Raw genomic sequence first — 19751 nt, forward strand, 5'->3', positions numbered from 1 at the left:
CTGGGAGAGAACATCAAGCCTGTCACAAATCTCTTAAGAAGTAAACCTCGGGCTGGAGCCTTGTTCAGTGCTGTATTGGATGGGAGAGTCCGACAGGCTGGGCCACCTGCAGCCCTACATCTCAGCAGCATGCAGGTGGCCGGCTCCCTGCTGCTGTGCCAGCCAGTCAGGTGCAATGTGTACCTGGGATGGCGGGTGGCTGGAGGCAGAGGAGAGGCTTCATGCTGCCCATTTATGAATGCCATAGCCTTGGGAAGCCCAGTTCTAAAGTCTGGAAGGATCCCTAACCTGCCAGCCCAGAGAAGCTTCTCCTGCTACTGAAAAGGTGCTACTGTCTCAGCCTTTTCACATGGGTCTCTTGTCTGGGGATGCCATTAAAGCAGCCTCTACTGGGCACTGAGTGGGTGTCAGGTACCATGTGAGTGCTTTTTCTACATGGTTTGACCTCCTCCTCATAACTGTATGACACAGACATGAGAGGAAGAGCAGCAGCTTGGTGACAGCACCAGAAGACAGCATACACACTGCCTCCCATCTTTCTTCTCCTCGGGGACTGCATCCACTCACACAAGACTGCAAACTGGCTCATGGCAGAAGAGAGCAGCTACACTTCCTTTGTCTCCTGAATGCAGACCCTTCAGAGGACTGATACAGGGATGACTTAATAGCCCAAAGTAACACTAACAAATAAGAATCATGGTTGGCGCTGTGGCCAGATGACCATATGAAGTGAATTCCTGTATATGCTGTGCAGCCATTTAACTACCAAAAATTCACTGCATGGATGGTATAGTGTTGGAAACTTCATCAAACTGTGAAAACTATAGAACTGAGGCTATGAAGAACCAAGGTGTTAAGGGCTTCCTAATGTCACCCAGGATGTGCAGTAGAACTGACCCAGGTGGCCTTGCTGGGAACAGCCAAGTTAACCACCGGCCAAGAACACACGGGTCAAACAGAGGCGAGAGGAAGCACGCACGCGGTCCTCACCTTTGGTAGCATAGGCCTCCGCGATCATCCGCAACCTGTAGGGAGGTACGGCCGTCAGTGGCAAGTCATCGAGGCCCACCCGGGCATAGATATTCAGGGCTTCTTTATAATCTCCTTCCACATAATTCAACTTGGCCATGATCAGATTGGACTCTTGTAGGAATTCTGACTAGAAGGAAAAAGAAAAAAATTTCCTACAATATTACAAGAAGTGTTCCCTTGGGCCCTGGCACTTGCTGCAGGAAAACCCCACAGAGCATACTATAAGTCACAAGAGCAATCCAAGTGTCAATCAAAACATGAGATAGTCATAAAGTTACTACTGTCATAATAAAAAACAATGAATTACTGATACATGCTACAACATGGACAACTCCATAAAAATTATCAAATGAACAAGAAGTCTCATAGTGATCCCCATATGTAAGAAAAGCCCAGAAGGGGCCGGGCGGTGATGGCACACACCTTTCATCCCAGCACTCGGGAGACAGAGGCAGGTGGATCTCTGTGAGTTCGAGGCCAGCCTGGTCTACAGAGCAAGTTCCAGGACAGGCACCAAAACTACATGGAGAAACCCTGTTTCCGGAAAAAAGAAAAGAAAAGAAAAGCCCAGAAGGGTCAAATTTACAGAACCATCACTATGAGTGTCCCTGAGGCTGGTATCAGGGAGTAGGGGGTGACTACAAAGGATTATGGGCTTTCTTCTTGAGGTAACGAAAGGAAAGAAAATGTCTGAGAACCAACAGTGTTGATGGTTGCACAACTTCATGAATACATCAAAAGTGTCTCAACTGTATACTTTGAATGATAGTTGGCCCAGTATGTGACCTATACCTTCATAAAGCTATGAGAAAGCAAAACTAAATCAAACCCCTGCAGCTCTCTGCAGGCCTGGGCTGGACCAAGGAGGAAGAAAGGCTTTCAGGGCAAAGTAGAGAATGTGAACACTGTCTCAAAAGATGGAGGTGCCTGGCATCCAGGTGGGTCCTGCTCAAGGTGGTGGAGCCATACCCAAGACAGAACCCAAACCACACAAGGCCAAGATTTCCAAAGGGTACAAAGGCAGGGTTGACCTTTCCCAGGAAGCCAATCATGACTGGGAAGCTGAGGTTATTGATTAGGGTCCTCTTCTTGAGGCTGATGGGGGTGACAGCTAAGGGGTCACATTCCCACCCCAAACCCCCATTACCTACCATCTTCTGCTTGCCCCGCCCCTACACCTACCAGCCAAAGAGAGAGGAAGCACCCTGCTAACTAGATAAGGAAACATCCATTGTCCTCTTCCAGGACTTGTCCTTGAACTTAGCCATCTAAGGCTAAATTTACAGACACCTAGAAACACACAGAGCCGGTAGCTTTAGTGGGTTGGATGACAGGACACTTGTGTCCACAAAGAGCAGAGCAGAGCAGCTGTGCCAGCCAGGGTGGCTTCCAGGTAGTTCTCAGAAGGGAACAGAGACGGCAGGCTGCCCTGGAGAGGATGAGAGGGTGAGCAACGGGGGCCACTCGCAGTACAGAGTCAGGAGAGGCCAAAGGAGACAGGCAGACCTGTGTAAGAATTCAGAAGTGTATTTGAAGACAAAGACTGAAGCTGACTTGTGAAGGGAGAAGAGGATATGAAGAAACCCCCCCCACACACACACACAGGGCACTCCACCATCAGAAAGGTTCCCTAGGAAACCCTCTGGCACCTTCTCGAAGCCTCTGGAACTTGTGCTTAATGGGGACGGAGGCTCTGTTTGGGAACACGAGAGGGTTGTGGCTGTGCCACTTACTGCCCCTGAGCTACCCACCTACAAGTGGTTACATGAGAAACATTTTACACAGCATGGATTTGCCGCAAGAACAAGAAACACAGTTTTAAAAAGGAAACTGAAGGGCAGTGGTGATGCACGCCTTTAATCCCAGCATTCGGGAGGCAGAGGCAGGCGGATCTCTGTGAGTTCGAGGCCAGCCTGGGCTACAGAGTGAGTTCCAGGGAAGGTGAAAAGATACACAGAGAAACCCTGTCTCAAAAAAACAAAAAAAAAAGAAAGTGAAGGGCCATCGGAATCAGCTGAAGGAAATGGCAGTCCAGAGGCCAGGACAGAGGTCTGGGAGGACCTCACTGGTCGAGTCCATCCACAGTATTGTACAGTGAGCAAACACCCCAGCCAAGGCCAAGGCCACTGAGCTTCCCTGCTGTGGGGAGAAGAGCCCAGCACAGAGCCAGGGCTGCCAAGCTTGTCATAAGCGCTTTTCCTGTCCTCTCACTTCTGGCCCCGGGTCTCTCGGCTGCATTGCCAGACGGCTCTACTCTCTTCATGGCTTGAGTCCCCAGAGAGACAAAGGACTGAGGGTCAAGGAAAGAAGCTTCACGTTAGCCAGTGTGAACAGAGAACACGTCCAAGCAAAACCTGTGCAGCTCTAGAACATTCTTTACAAGTCAGGGAGGGTAAAACCAGCACCTGAGAAAACTCCAGTAGAAGCAGTAAGACAGCAGGAAGGGGTACGCGCCTGGGACATCAGGGTACAGTTCTAAAGGACTTCCATCGCTGAGCCTCAGGACAATCCTGAGAGACAGGAAGTTCAGAGAGGCTAGGAACTTCCCAAGATCACACGGCTTATAAAGCCAGACTGGAACTAACTCTGAAATTCAACATTACTATCACACTGGGTTGCAAGGGATCGAGAGCAGAATGTGAAACAAATAGCTACCTTTCCCAGCAGAAGGTAAGGGGTTAGGAAAAGAAATGCGTGTCGGGCGGTGGTGGCGCACGCCTTTAATCCCAGCACTCAGGAGGCAGAGGCAGGCGGATCTCTGTGAGTTCGAGGCCAGCTTGGTCTACAGAGCGAGATCCAGGAAAGGCACCAAAGCTACACAGAGAAACCTTGTCTTGAAAAACCAAAAAAAAAAAAAAAAAAAGAAAGAAAGAAAGAAATGCGTTAGATGTCTCCTCTTAATATACATTCATAGCATCATACTCCAAGACATTGGGTCTGATTGGCTGTCATCATCGCCCCAGGGACCCACTGTTCCTCCACCTTCTCCTGATAACCAGCACCCACCATCAAAGTCACCAGGAGGCCCCTGGTTAAGAAAAGATGCTAGGTAGACAAGTGTACCCTAACTGTGAGCTGAAGTCCAGCACAGGCCACAAGTTAGCAAGTGAAGACCAGCTTTAAGTGTCCAGTTGCAGCAGTGTGTGCTTGACCACGGGGCATCCTGTGTGCCAATAAAGCCTCGAGCTAGCCTGTAGAGCCATGCTCACACAGCAGACATACACAGAGACTGTTCCCTCCAAGAGGCATCCAGAGCCTATGACATAGAATGGGTGTGCCAGCACTGTCCAAGACCTGTTGCTAACAGGCAGAGGAGCCAGCCAGATGACAGAGGAAGGACAAACTGCTCAGAACGCAGGCTCACAGCTTGAAGCAGCCAGGACCTGGGAGGGTCCAAAGGGATCATCTCAAAAAGCCCACTCCAAACCTACCAAAACTGAGCCAGAGAAGGAAGAGGCCTCCCAAGGACACACAGCAAGTTGACAGGAAGCACAAGTTTCCAATCTGGAATTCCGAAGATATGGCCTCAGGGTTGGAGAGACTGCTCAGTGGTTAAGAGCATTTGTGGCTCCTGTAAAGGACTTGGGTTCAATTCTCAGAACCTATAAAGTGGCTCACAACTATCTGGAATTCCGGTTCCAGGTATTCTGACACTCTCTTCTGAGAATATCAGGCACACATATGTTGCACAGACATACATGTAGGCAAAGCACCCATACATATAAAATGAAAATAAGAATAATTAAAAAAAAAAAGAAAGAAAAAGAAAAAAAAACATGGCCTCTCTGGGACTGAGAGTAGGAGGTGTGCACACCAGACAAGAGCCAAGGCCAGGAGGTAGCCCAGGAGGATTCTGGGATAGGAAGAGAAAGGTGAAGGCAACTTATCAGATAAAAGGAAAAAGAAATCATGGCTTCCAAAGTTCCCCTGAAACTGCTGTCCTCAGTGGAAGACATAGTCCAGGAAGGACAGAGCATAAGATGAGCAGGCTGCAGAAGGTGCCCTGGGCTAAGCCAGTGTGACAAGATCTAGGGTCACCCGGGAGACAAGCCTCAGGCACACCTGGTGGGCTATATTTAGCATCTGGGCTTGCCCGGGAGGGATTAGTTGTGGTGGGATCGTATGCTGTATACAAAGGAGGAAGCCGGCTGGGCACAAGCGTCCACCACTTTCTGCTTTCTGACTGTGGATGTGACCAGTTGCTTCCAGCTCCTGCTGCGGTCTTTCGCTTCTCTCCTATGAGAGACTGAACACGCTCTCCCTTGAGTTCCCTTCGTTGGGGTATTTTATCACTCCACCAGGAAAAGAAACTAATACACTGAGAGTGCTATCAGAAAGTAGCAGAGGCTGGACAGCTGGGCTGGAGGAGGGACAGGATAAGCCAGGAGAGCCAGCCTTTGTGAGAGGCAAAGGGGGCGGCCAGGCTCACGGGGAGTGTGTAAGGAGAACCGTGTGAAAAGGAACAGACTGAGCAACGAAGACCAGAAACAGAAGATGGAGAGGCAGTGCCCAAGATGGCCTGGACCAGGAAGGAGGTAGGGAAGGGGTTGCCAAGGGTCGGGGAGGTTCCTGCTCCCTCACACAATAAGGCGACACCTGGCCTGTTGGCACCAGCTCCGGCCACCGTGTGATTTAAGTAGGAAGCTATGCACTAATGTTGAATTATAATTAAAAATGAAACGTGGTTTCAAGTACCTGGGGAGAAATGATCCCCTCCTTGAGAAGAATGTGTCATTGCAGACTCCAATCAGAGAGTCCTACTAGGCTGGAAGGCCCACATCGTGCTCCAAACCACCCTGCTCACCATACCCCTTCCCAAACCACACACTGGTGAGCCCCAGGAGATGATGGCAGCACCACCCATCACCCCTTCTTGGTCCCAGAGGCCCACGGTACCTTGAGGTTCCCTCGGTCCAAGGCAGCAGTCAGATGCTTGCGCACTTCAGTCAGCTGGGGTCTGGGGCCCCGGGGACTGGCTCCCTGCCGCAGGGGCTTCTCCTTCAAGTGCTGCTCCAGCTTCGACTCCCCCAGGAGAAGTTCGGCCATATCATCTGCAAAGCCAAGCGAGACGATCAATGGAAGCAAGAAACGGTCCGTGTGCTGGAAAACACACCCCAAGGACCCCAGGATCCTTACGCCCCAAGGTTCCAGGCTCCTGGCCAGGCTCTTCTGGGACCTTACAACCTAAGACTGCGTCTATGTGAGGGACTGCTCCTTAGCAAGGAACATGGCAGCAGTGTTGGCTCAAGCACTTGCCTTTCTCTGCCACATATTTACCGACTCCAGAAAGATGGCTACATTTTAAAGTGGACATTCAAGTTCAGAAGGAAAGTTCTCCAGTGATAGGAAAACATGACGATCTTATGACATACACACAGAATCCAGGGTGATCTATTTCCAAGAGAAGGGCAGTGAAATTCCTTTCTCTGCCAAAGTCTATGGCCTTGGGTATGGACAGTGAGCCTGGGGAACATCTTCCCAGTCAGATTCTTAGAGCTTTGTGTCAAGGCGACCTGAATGACGTCCCTTCAAAAACCACAACTACATAGGCCTGCCTTTGAGGAATCTTCATAGAAGTTTAGCTCAAAAAAGTATATACATTGGGGCTGCAGAGATGGCTCAGTGGTTAAGAGCACTGACTGCTCTTCTAGAGGACCCATGTTCAATTCCCAGCTCCCACATGGCAGCTCACAACCATCTGTAATTCCAGTTCCAGGGGACCAAACACCTTCACACAGACATACATGCAGGTAAAACACCAATGTACAGAAAGTTTTTTAAAAAAAGTGTATACATTGTGTCAAATAGTTATAATCTCCACACTGTTGGTTAATTTGCATTAAGAAGAATCCAGGTAGCCTGGTGGTGGTGGTGGCGGCGGCGGCGGCGGCGGCGGCGGCGGCGGCGGCGGCGGCGGCGGCGGCGGCACACGCCTTTAATCCCAGCACTGGGGAAGTAGAGGCAGGTGGATCTCTGAGTTTGAGGCCAGCCTGGTCTACAAAGTGAGATCCAGGACAGGAACCAAAACAACACAGAGAAACGCTGTCTCAAAAAAAGAAGAAGAAAAGAAGAAGGAGGAGGAAGAAGGAAGAAGGAAGAAGGAAGAAGGAGGAGAAGGAGGAGGAGGAGGAGGAGGAGGAGGAGGAGGAGGAGGAGGAGGAGGAGGAGGAGGAGGAGGAGAAGAAGAAGAAGAAGAAGAAGAAGAAGAAGAAGAAGAAGAAGAAGAAGAAGAAGAAGAAGAAGAAGAAGAAGAAGAAGAAGAAGAAAAGAAACAAAAGTGGCAGCAGCAGTAGCAGCCAAGTACAGCTCTTTGGAATCCACACATCCAGACTGTTCTGGATGAACCCAGAACAACTCATACACTAGCCTGACTGTGGTGTGCGTCTCTGTGACAGACAGACATAGGTATACTAAAAATACAACCAGTTTGAAAAGGTCTAGAAGGGCCCTATTACTGGTGGAGTCTAGGAGACCTCAGCTGGCTCTGGTGGTTACCATAGACTTTAAGTTGAGTTTAGGTTAATATTCTGGTCATAGAATGGACAACAGCTTTGCCTATACTGCATAAATTTACAAATCAAACAGTCACCACAGGGGACCCACTAAGATCTGGGTGGCCAGCCCACCACTGGCCCAGTGCACCTCATCTTTGCAGCAGTCCACCCAAACTGCAGGAGCGACAAGCCTTCGCACTGCTCTGTCTGTGCCTAATGATGGGACCAGAGTCCTAGGAGGAGCCAGCTAACCCCAGCACACAGCTCAGCTAGGTTCTTGAGCATAAGAATTCCTTAGATGTACGTAAAGAAAGCAAACTTCTCCTAACATAGTCAGGTGGCCTACAGCAGCTTCCAAAGCCAGAAGAGGAGGAGGCAGTTGTGCCTGCGGAGGGCACAGGGAGCCAGGGTAGCTGGTGCAGATGGCAGCAGCTGAAACACCAGGTGGGTGGGAAAGGACAGACAGCAGGGAAAGCTGTTTTCAGTTTCCTAGAACCAATGTGCACTTCACAAGGACAGCACATCTCTACAGAAGCTGGCCACATTTCAAGTGGTCAATAGCGGCCCGTGGCTAGTGGAGGTCATAATGGACAAGAGCATGAGCACTGGAGAAGCCTATCTCAATACTCATCTCTATATATGTCTATGACCCCATAAAGATGCCTAAAATAATTATTAACACGGATATGAGTAACAAAATTGGAGATATGTTTACAATTTTATCTTTATAGCTTGAATTATGTACACTGAATAGAATCTTTCGTTAGTTTGTTTTTTAACAAAATCCCCCGGTGTAGGCTGTCCTGGAACCTGTGATCCTTCTACTCAGCTTCCAAGTGCTGGGATCAAAGGAGTGCTAGTGTGCAACAGACCATGAGTGCTAGTGTGCAACAGGCCATGAGTGCTAGTGTGCAACAGGCCATGAGTGCTAGTGTGCAACAGGCCATGAGTGCTAGTGTGCAACAGGCCATGAGTGCTAGTGTGCAACAGGCCATGAGTGCTAGTGTGCAACAGGCCATGAGTGCTAGTGTGCCACAGGCCATGACTACTAGTGTGCAACACGCCAGGCAGAGCTCAGTGGTTTTCATTTAGTTTTTGTTTTCTTTTTTGGTTTTACAAGATAGAGTTGTACAGCCTTGGCTGTCCTGGCCTCTGCTTCTTGAGTGCTGGGATTAAAGGCGTGTTCCACCACTGCTCAGCAATCCCCACCCCAGCTTTTCTTAGACAGGGTCTTACTATGTAACCCTGGCTATCCTGGAACTCACTTACAGACCAAGCTAGTCTTGAACTCAAACTCACAAAAATTTGCCTGCCTCTACTTTGAGAGTGCTAGAATGCTTGCCCAGAATCATTTTATATTGTTTACAGGGGGGAAATGGAACTTTTCCTTAAAAGCTGTTTCTATGTCAGGATATTTACTAACCACAGTAATGATAAGAGTATTGATCATCAATTCATGCCAACCTTTTCCTGTCTACTTTGTTTGCTTTTGTAGTACTGAGAATCAAATCCTGGGCCTCAGGCATGCTAAAAGAGTTATACTGGGGGGGGGGGTGTTAAAATAGACCAAGACATTCTGAGCCCCAGATTTAATCTCAGATTGGTACTCGGACTCAGTCTCAGCATCTGGGGGAGCAGCATCCTAAGAAAGCACTCCGTCCACCTGAGCTGATGACCCCTCCCATTACTTCCCACAGCCCCACCCATCCGCCTGCCTTCCTGCTGCAGGACCTGAGGCAGAATTCTCAGACCCAGAGGGCAGGTAAGGACCCAGCTAGCTGTCCTCACTATGGACAGCATGGATCCCGTTTGTAAAACCACAGGGAGAGAGCAGGGCTAGACTGGAGAGCCCAGCAGGAAGGGCACCAGGCTGAGGGATGGCTCTCTGCACCAGAGCCAAGGACAGGAAGGAGAGAGAACACAGTGTCTGGAGAAGAGAGCAGGTAGGTAAGCTCAGAAAAAGGCTGACACATCGGGTTGGGACAGAACAGGAGACAAGTGTGACACAGGCTGGGCACGCTCAGGAATCCTGGAGATGCCACCCTTACTCTTCCTAGAAGAGTCCAGTAAGATCCTCCCAAGGCATTGCTAACTCCCCCCGGCCAGCCCAGCCCAGTGCACCCCAGCTGCCTCAGGAAGCTCTGCACCCTGATCTGGGTGTTGGTTTACCTGTCTGCTCCAGCTAGACTGTGAGGGGGAATTCTGAAACGAAGGCTGGCTCTTTCCGGATCCCAAGTGGAGCACTGGGGGCTTTGCCTAGTGTATGGCAAGTGAATTAATCTAGGACAGCTGAGGCTCTGGACCACCTCCTCCAGACTCAACCCTCTACTGCCTGAGGCAGTCCCAGACCCCACCTCACCTCCTCTAATTACCTCACATGGCTGCTGTGGTTGTTTGAAGGAAATGCCCCCCAAAAGGAGTGGCACTAATAGTAGGTGTGGCTTTGTTGGAGTCCATAAGGCCTTGTTGGAGGAAGTGTGTCACTATGGGGGCAGGCTTTGAGGTCTCCTTTACTCAAACTTCACTTAGTGTGACAGACAGGCCATTTCCTGCTGCCTGCAAGATATGGGACTCTCAGTAACTTCTCCAGCACCATGTCTGCCTGCACACCGCCATGTCCCACCATGATAGATGGAACCTCTAAAACTGTGAGCGAGTCCCCTCCTCGGCACCCCCCCCCCCCCCCGCCCCAATTAAATGTTTTTCTTCATAAGAGTTGCCACAGTCATAGTGTCTCTTTAAAGCAATAGAAATGCTACCTAAGACAGCTGCCCAGCTAAAGACTGCCGTCTAGGTTCCCCAGTGGTACGTGCTTACAGGTGGCAGTGACTCACGGGACACCCTGGGCTGGGTGAGTGTGCTGTCTCAGAACACTAGGTGGAAGGCACTGCGAATGAACAAACGGCAGAGCAGCGCTGCAGGGCTCTTCCCGATGCAGGCACGGAGCGCCGGTTACTACACAAAGGCAAGAGCACCTCCTCTAGTTCCTGCTGAAGTCACTGCTCTTGTGACCTTCGCCAGTGTCCCAATGCCTTCTAGGAAGAAGAGGCCTCCACTGAGGCACTCTCCGACCCCACCTGGCCAACAAACGCCTGTCTGACTTTAAGTTTAGCATGATGACCAAAAAAACTCCTGAATGTTTTTACTCTCTAGGCTCCCTTTTAATATGCCAAGCAACTTACGTTTTCTTTGTCCTCTTACAAAAATGGCCCAGTTTCCTGTCACTCATTCTCCCAGGCAGAGGAACAGAGAATTAAAGACATCAAGAGCTCTTGCCAAAATATCTTTTGGAGAGAAGCCTCAGTCCTAATACTGGAGGGGTCCTGGGTGGTCAGGTCCAGGCTTCATGGACTCTGCCTGGACCTGTCAGGGTCCCGTGGGTCCCCAGTTCACGTCCACCAGCAAGAAAGGAGGCAGACATCACTAAGCCAGCTCTTATTGCCAGAACTATCTGGCTGCATGCTGGGACAAGAAGGCAAGAAAGAAGAAAGGCACCCAGCCACAGGACAGTCATTTCAGGTGGATTAAAGAATTAACTATGAAGGGAGAAAAGATCAAACACTTGCACTCCCACAGGGTGGAGCTGTGGAGATGGAGTTTGCCCCCCTGGCTTAGTCACAAAAACACCACAGAAGATGGGGAACGGGCAGCACCGAGACCCTGAAAGCCAGCTACCAGACACGGAGCGGCCCTCCATTTCCACCTGTGACTCAGGAACTCAGGCCTGCCCTTAGAACTCTGCCCACGAAAGCCTTACATCTGATCGCCTTCCTGCGCCTTCCTGCATGTGCTCACCAGGCACGAGGGAGCGGATGGGTGCTGTCTCCCAGCTGCACTGGGAGCAGCCAGCCACAAAGTGGCCAGGCATGTGGTTTCCATGACAGAAGAGCCCAAGCAGCACCAGGTGGAGGCAAGGCTCGGCCTCAGAAAGCCTAGGAGCTGAGTCCAGGCTTACTAGCTGTATGGGCCTGACAAGTCACTGAATCTCTCCGAGCACGAACTTCCTCGGCCGGCAACTGTAGAGCTCACACAAGACATGCACTGCGTACAGCATGCAGCAGGTGCTAAGCAACGCCTGCACTAGGAATGATCTTTTCTTTCAGGAAGGACCCACTGTGTCCCAGAACAGTGACACAGGATGCTGCAGGGCCTGAAAGCTCTCTGAGACACGTTCCCTGTGCTCCAGGGGTCTGCAGCATTATCGGAGGGAAGGAATACTGGGTACCGCTGAGTAACAAGCCCGGCCACACCAAGCTCTTACTGAACACATGGCCATGTGCCAGGCAATTCCTAGAAGCAACATGAAGGTGTGACACTACGCTTGTCACCGTCTCACACAGTGACCCAGGCAGCAGAGAGGAAGTGGCAGGGCCAGTGCCCCAGCCAGTTCACCCTGAGCTGGGGTCTGAACCCGGGCAGCCTCTGACAGCCACCACATCTCTCCGACAGGCTGGCACAAACCACGTGGACCTTGGCATCTTCTCGACGTGTTCAGCCTCCATCCTGTGCCACCTGAGCCCTGTGGTTTTGGACTGGACAGGTGGTTTTGGAATCCCCTTCCATTTGCTCGGATCAGAGTGAGGAGGTGAGGGGCCTGAGTCAGACTGGCGTGAAAGAGGATTCCAGGAACCTAAACAGAGCTAAAGCCTGAGGTAAACAGAAACCATCAGCAAGGACCCTGGCAGAAGAGAGGGCAGGCATTAGCCTTGGTGGAGTCAGGGCCACGGTTCAGTTCTAAACAGAAAACCTGGAAGTCCTACATCACCACAGCTCATGTCTGAAGCACCTGGCTCTTTGGTCCCCTGAGAAAGGGAGGGCTGTGGCCTTTGCCTTCCTCACAGCAGTACCCTGGTAGGATAAACAGCTGGTATGCAGAGATCAGATATGGAAAAAACAAACAACAACAAAAACCGGGCAGGTTTCTTCTCTGTTTGGGGAGTCCTTGACACTAACACAAAAACCCCAGCCACTCAGTTCATATGTCATTTAGCTGTACTCAAGCCATTCCTGGCGTGGTTGTGACCCAAGAGGAATAAACAAACCTCTACTCAAGAAGAGCTGGTTCTTCGGAATCCCCTTTGTCACACAGCAAAGAGCTGGGTTCTCTGCTCTAGTGTGTCATGTTGATTCCACCCACTTATCTGGCTTTCTGTCAGCACAGGTAACGGAACAGCATTTGCAGTACCTGTGACCCCTCCCCCCCCCCCCCGCCCCAGACTCCCAAGAGGACTGATAAGACACAATCAAGTAGTGTTGACAGGAATATAAATTGGCATGAGTGTCTCTAGGGCAATTAGCAATTTTTGCACAGTAGTTTATATACCTGTACCATATGACCTGGAATTCCAGGTCTAGGAACTTTTCCCATAGATCTTCACATCTCTGAGCACAAATGCATAGTAAAGAGACAATTTCCTATACACAGCCCTAGCTGAAATGGTAAAGGATAGAAAACAGTATATAGGGACCTGTTTGATGAATTATGATGTGTCTGTTCAATGCAACACGAGGTATCCATTAAACAACTTAAACAGAATTATTTACGCACATCTGCACATCTGTGTGGTCACCTGAATATATGAATGTCCCGTCTCTGACCGACAGGACAGTGTAAGCTGTGACACACACAGACACTTAGAGAAGGGCCAACTCACTTCTTACTTCTGGTTCTCTGTGGTCACCATTAGGACTTGCTTGGGCCTGTATAGATCTGGCCCAGACCAAGCCAGTCAAGGTCACATGGAACACAGTGGGGTTGCCTGAGCCATGACTTGATGTAGGAGAGCACATCTAAGACCCAAGAGCAGCAGGCACCAGGCTGAGCCCCAGGCCATAGAAGCATGAGTACTGGTGAGCCCAGAATCCAGAGGCTCCGAAGTGGCTACTGCAAAGTGGTGTTTTGAGCTGCTTTGTTACATAGTAATATGTAGCTGAAAGTTTTCCTGTGTCCCACCCAGTCCTGCAGCCGCTCAGACCCAAATAAACACACAGAGGCTTATATTATTTTTAAACTATGGCCATGGGAGGCTTCTTCTTAGCTAGCTCTTATATCTTAAATTAACCCATTTCTATAAATCTATACTTTGCCACATGGCTTGTAGCTTGCCAGTACCTTTACATCTTGCTTCTCTTGGTGGCAGCTAGCAGCGTCTCCTCTCTCTGTCTGTCTCCTTCCTCTCTCTCTAGTTAGAATGTACCGCCTAACCTTATTCTGCCTCACCATTGGCCAAACAGCTTTACTTATCAACCAATCAGAGCAGCACATATTCACAGCATACAGAATGGCATCATCCATCAGTAATAGCCAGCAGTCTCAAAGACAGGAGGTTAAAAAGGCAAAATACAAAATAGGGTTTAGGGGGCTGGAGAGATGGCTCAGTGGTTAAGAGCACTGGCTGTTCTTCCAGAGGACCCAGGTTCAATTCCCAGCACCCACATGGCAGCTCATAACTGTCTGTAACTCCAGTTCCCTGGCATCTGACATCTTCACACCAATGCACATTAAATAAAGTTTAATAAATTATTAAAAAAAAACAAAATAGGGTTTACAGAATATCATATTTTGTGGAAGGAGGGGGAGTGGGAAGAGGAGGAATGAATGAATGGCTCTATGGGTAAAGCACTTGCCATGCAAGCCTAACATCCTGAGTTCAATTCCTGGGATCCATGGAAAGGTAGAAAAAGAAAGCCAACCCCAAAGTTGTCCTTTTACCTTCATATGAATACTATGCCCATGCGTGCCCCCCATAAAGAAAATGTAAATACACATATGGGCAGGCTACTTCGAGAAGCCCTCTACAAAGTCCCGAGAGTGACTGTTGGTAAAAGGCTGTGAGCAGACAGACGGTATGGGACGGACATTCATCTTTACACTACAGAAGGTCCCTCATTTGCAATGACAAAACTTAATGATTTTTCAACTTCTAATGATGTAAAGTTAAAAACCAATATCTGGATTGTGGATATCTTTTCCAAGTTTACTAATAATATAGTAGAAAAGTCCCTCAAAATATTTGGGCAGCTCTCAGTCAGCCATGCAAGCCCATGGCCCATGCACACACACAAACAGGCTGTGTAAGATGATTTTTGTCTAACTGTAAGCTAATCTAAGTGCTCTCAGGTTAAGCCATGACTCTTGGTTCACTTGAGTGTACTAAACAGCATTTTCAGCTTATGAGGGGTGTGCTGTCTAAGCTGTCAACGTCACCAGATTTAACACCACCTAGGAGACACACCTCTGGAAACGCGGATGAGGGTACTTAACAGAGGAGTGAACTAACAGATTTAACAGAGGAAGGAGGACCTACCCTCACATGGACACCACCATCTAACAGTCTGGGGTCCTAAACTGAATAACAAGAAGGGCAAAAAGAAGGGGTCTGCAGAAGGCCAGCATTCATCTCTCTATACCCTGATCCATGCAGATGTGAGCAAGCTTCCACTGCCACAGCCACATGGTTCCTGCCACCATGCCTGCCCCACCATGGTGGGCTGTGTCTCCTCAAACCGTGACCCAGAATAAATCTTTTCCCTCATAAACTGATTCTTGTCAGGTATTTGGTCACAGCAACAAGAACAGTAATTAATACAAGGAATTTATCAGGACACACCACCACTGTCAAGTGAAAAGCATCCATATCCTTGAATTATTTGACTTTCACTACTATGTATATTTATTTGCTATACAAAACATTAACTGGTTAATTAATTGTATTTATTTTCTAAGTTGTGTGTATGTGCACACATTACAGTATACATGTGAAGGCCAAAGGACAATTTCTGGGAGTTAGTTCTTTCCTTCCACCATGCATGTCCTGGGGATGGAATTCAGGTCATTAAGTCTGGTAGCCTAGATATAAAATAAAGAACAATCAGACCACAACCCATAGAACCATAGAGGCTATATATATAGCATGGAGGTCCCTAGAACGACTGTGGCTTATAATAAATTTCAGTTTTACTCAATTATTGAAAAAAAATAGCCAAATGAATGGAAACACATGAACTATGAACCAAAGGCTGAGGGGCCCCCAGCTGGATCAGGCCCTCTGAATAGGTGAGACAGTTGTTTGGCTTGATCAGTTTGGGAGGCAACTAGGCAGTGGGACCAAGTCCTGTGCTTAGTGCATGAGTTGGCTGTTTGAAACCTGGAACTTATGCAGGGACACTTGGCTCAGTCTGGGAGGAGGGGACTGGACCTGCCTGGACTGAGTCTACCAAGTTGATCGCAGTCCTTGGGGGAGAACTTGTCCTGGAGGAGGTGGGAATGGGGGGTAGGCTGAGGGTAAGGGGAGGGGGTGGGAGGGGGGAGAATAGGGGAACCCATGGCTGATATGTAGAACTGAATGGTATTGTAAAATAAAATATATATATATAAAAAGTCTGGTAGCAATGCCTTTACTTGCCAAGTCATCTCGGCAGCCCCTAACCAGTTAACTGAAAAGAAGGAAGGATGACTTGTGTTATAGTGTGCCCTGAATCTTGAGTGGCTGCTCTTAGCCACTCACTCACAGAGGAGTTCCCATGACTTCAGTTATCTCCCTCGAGTCCAGTGGAAAGTCACATGGCTATGACACTCCTGAGGGCCCACCTCCTTCTCCCTGAGCCATCAGCGTCTCTCACACACATGGTCCAGGTCCTCAGTATCCTCCTGAGGTGATGGTTATTAGTCTCACCTACGAGTCTGGACACATTGGAATTTCCTGCCTCCGTCTACAGAATCCAGTATCGTTTAAGACATGCTTCAGCTCTGCTTAGGGTGGCTTCCCCCAGCTGCCTTGGCTTGAGCTAATCCTCACATCACCTGCACAGCCACACAGCACCAGCATTTAGTCCGGGTCTGCCAGCTCCCAACTGCTTGCTATAACTCAGAGAATGAAGTATCTGCCCTCAGAGAACTCACACCCCAGTTAGGGAAGGCAGATAAATCAGAAAGGGGCCAGGGAATGATAAGAGGGTAAAAAGAATTAAACAAGGTAAGGTGACAGTTAGTGACTAAGTTTTCCTCAGACTGAGTGGTCAGGCCAGGGAAAGAGTCTCCAAGGAAAGGGCTCTTGAGACAATGCCAGCACAGAGTCAGGAATGCAAAGACCTATGCCAGTGAGAGGAGGTCTTAAGTGGCATGGTCTAGCACCAGCAAGAAAACTGTGTAGTTGGAGCAGAGGGATAGCACTGGGGTTGGCAGACACTCCTGAGGGTGTCATGCATTCTCAGTGCAGAATCCTGGAGGGTTTGTAAGTAGTAGGTGAAGTGCTCTGACTCAAGTTTCTAAAGTGCCCTCCATCTGCTGTGTAGGGAGTGGACTCAGGGAAGAGACAAGGGTAGAAATAGATTGCTACAGTATTCAGGTGAGAGGTGACAGCATTCAGATGAGAGTGAGGTAAGAAACAGTGAAGAAAGTGAGAAACAGACCAAGTGTGAACATAACTCAGAGGCAAAACAAACCAGGTTTACTCCTGGACTGGGCTGAGGGTATGGCCCCAACAAGTCCATGCCCTGATCTCAGGAAGGTATGAATGTGCATTTTATGTGTCAAAGGGGACTCTGCACATGTGACTGTGAAGGACCTGTGTTGCTTAGATCCTAACAGCTCCCTCGGGGAAGGGGTGAGAAGGCGCGGCATCAACGACTCAGACACCAGGAATCCGTTGAAAGCAAATAATGAACTCATTTATTCAATAACAGGGCAGGCCCTATATACCCTCCTCCCAGCACCCAGTCTGTATGGTTGTCCCTCATTGGCTGGGCATGATCAGGAACTCTGACATCACATCGATTGTTGCTAGGCCCTCAGGCAGACTCCAGGGTGGCTCTTAAGGAGTACGTTATGTGAATGCCTTGGCTACTGGTCTGAGTCAATTTCCTCGACCCTATGGGCCTGTCCTACTACAGACCTGGAGATGGAAGAATTATCCTAGGTTGTGTGAATGAATAGCTGAAGCTTGGCATCCAGGAGATGTGGCTACAGGGCAGAAGAGATGGGAGGCTACACTGTTCGCCCTAAAGATGGAGACGAGGGTAGGAACCACACAACATACACAAGCTACAGAACTGGGCAGAGGAGGGGCACAGATCTACCCGTGGAGCTCCAGAAAGATCACAATGACCACTGGTTAACCAATGAGGCCCACGTTTCGTCTCCTTACCTCCATAAAGCTAAGAGGATTCACACGTGGGATGGTTTGTTACAGCAGCCTGGAAATGATCTAACACATGGCCCATGAGAGAAGAGAGGGACTAAAGACGAATCTGTAGACCTCACAGTGGGCAGTGGTGCCACAGCACCATTTACTGAAGCCGAGGAATGAAGCCAAGATCAACTTGCAATGACATTCAGTTTCTAGATGAAAGCTAGAGGAGACTGAGGGGGCAAAGCCTAGGCAGGGAAATCAGGACATGTCTGCTACAGAAACCAAAATTAGACCTGTGGGGAAAGCATTCCAGGGAAAAGAAGTCTCAGCAGGAACCTGGCAGGTGTGGTCTGCTGCTTCTGGAAAGAGGCCAAGTGAGTCATAGAGGCTGGAACATCAAGTGAGGTAAGCATGCAGGCAAAGTCATTACTGTTAGCAACATGGCATCAACACCAGACGGTGACTTTGACAGGGGGAGTCTTTGTGGAATTGGAGGTGCTGAGGCCAAGTCTAATCTGTAAGACGGCAAGTCATTGCTGGAAAGTGGAACGGAGAGCAGGGGTGCTGAACTAGACTGTTAGCCAGGACTAGCCATGCCTTGAGAGGAGAGCACGGGCACCTGGGTGTGCCGAGGGCACCGTCTCAGAGAAGCAGCCAGAACGGCCAAGCAGCACAGGCCTGAGACCAGGGAGTGAGGGCAGAGTCATGAGCGGAGGTAAAGGTCCGGTGCCTTTGAAGGAGCTCAAGTCGGATGATGCAGCAGCAGGAGGGAAGCTGACCGATGTGGTGGCTGGGGGTGGACGGCATGAGGCAAGGTCATAAATGAGAGAGGGGGGATGTCCGCCTTGGAAGGTGGGAGCACAAGGCCACAGAAGAGCAATGATGCTTGCATTCTGTGACCAGCCGCCTGGCAACAAGCCCTGCCTGGACAGGCAGGGGGATCAGAGCAGGAGGCATCAGCAGCAAACAAAGCAAGAAGGGCGCACACCTCTATCTCAGGAGAGGGATTTGTTGTCTACCCCCCCCCCCCCGTTTTAAAGCGGAAGACGCAGGTGTCCCTCTCGTCCCCCAGGGTGAACACCAGCCCAGCCCCTCAGAGCTCATTCAGTCCTTTCCCTCTGCTCTGTCACGAGTGCTTGGCACACAGTAGGTTAGGTGCTCAGTACTTCTGAAATCAATTAATGCATAAGTCTCCCCTCCCGAGGCAGGACTCAACCAGATACACTGGTCTCCAGAGACGGCTCCCCCAAAGCTTTCCCACACGTTGGCCATGACTGCTGACCGAAACCCAGACCTTCCTGCGCCCACCTCACTGGACAACTCCGCCCGCTGTCCTTGTTTCAACCGTGACCCAGTTCACAGTGTGAGAGGATCTGGGACTCCCGGCCGAAAGCAAAGATGGCAAAAGGCAAGGATGACGGGCCCAGAAGAAGCTGGCATCAATGATCTTCTGGGGAAATCTTGGTACTCAGTCCAGGCTTCGTGCCAAAACCTCTTCCCTGCATCCACACACAGCACAGAATCGGGAGACAACAGGACCGGGGACAGAAGCAACTTGGGGAAAAAGAGAACATGCTGGCCACACACTCAGTTACACACACACACACTCACTCACACACACACACACACACACTCAGTTATACACTATACACACACACACACACACTCAGTTAGACACTATACACACACACACACACTCAGTTAGACACTATACACTCACACACACACACACACACTCAGTTATACACTATACACTCACACACACACACACTCAGTTATACACTATACACACACACACACACTCAGTTAGACACTATACACACACACACACACACACACTACTCAGTTTTGTTTTTTTTTTTTTTTTTTTTTGGTTTTTCGAGACAGGGTTTCTCTGTGTAGCTTTGCGCCTTTCCTGGAGCTCACTTGGTAGCCCAGGCTGGCCTCGAACTCACAGAGATCCGCCTGGCTCTGCCTCCCGAGTGCTGGGATTAAAGGCGTGCGCCACCAACGCCCGGCGACACACACACACTCAGTTATACACTACACACACACACACACACTCTCTCTCTCTCTCTCTCTCTCTTTCTCTCTC

General features: G+C 49.6%; 1 protein-coding gene across 11 annotated transcripts in view; it reads right to left on the reverse strand.

Moving 5' to 3' along the window:
• Ttc7b (tetratricopeptide repeat domain 7B) overlaps positions 1–19751 on the reverse strand; it is a 213711-nt gene that overhangs the window by 181175 nt on the left and 12785 nt on the right. For 10 of the 11 annotated variants that reach the window (XM_076551222.1, XM_076551224.1, XM_076551223.1 and 7 more), the window contains exons 2-3: positions 5929–6083; positions 991–1159 (exon numbers count right to left, since the gene is read on the reverse strand). In XM_076551222.1, coding sequence (XP_076407337.1) covers positions 991–1159; positions 5929–6083 — 324 coding nt within the window. Of the gene's footprint in view, positions 1–990; positions 1160–5928; positions 6084–19751 lie in introns of those variants that run through there. The other variant, XM_016010014.3, reaches the window with a different exon arrangement.

Source organism: Peromyscus maniculatus, chromosome 14 (assembly GCF_049852395.1).
Source record: "Peromyscus maniculatus bairdii isolate BWxNUB_F1_BW_parent chromosome 14, HU_Pman_BW_mat_3.1, whole genome shotgun sequence".
Classification (NCBI taxonomy): Eukaryota; Metazoa; Chordata; class Mammalia; order Rodentia; family Cricetidae; genus Peromyscus; species Peromyscus maniculatus.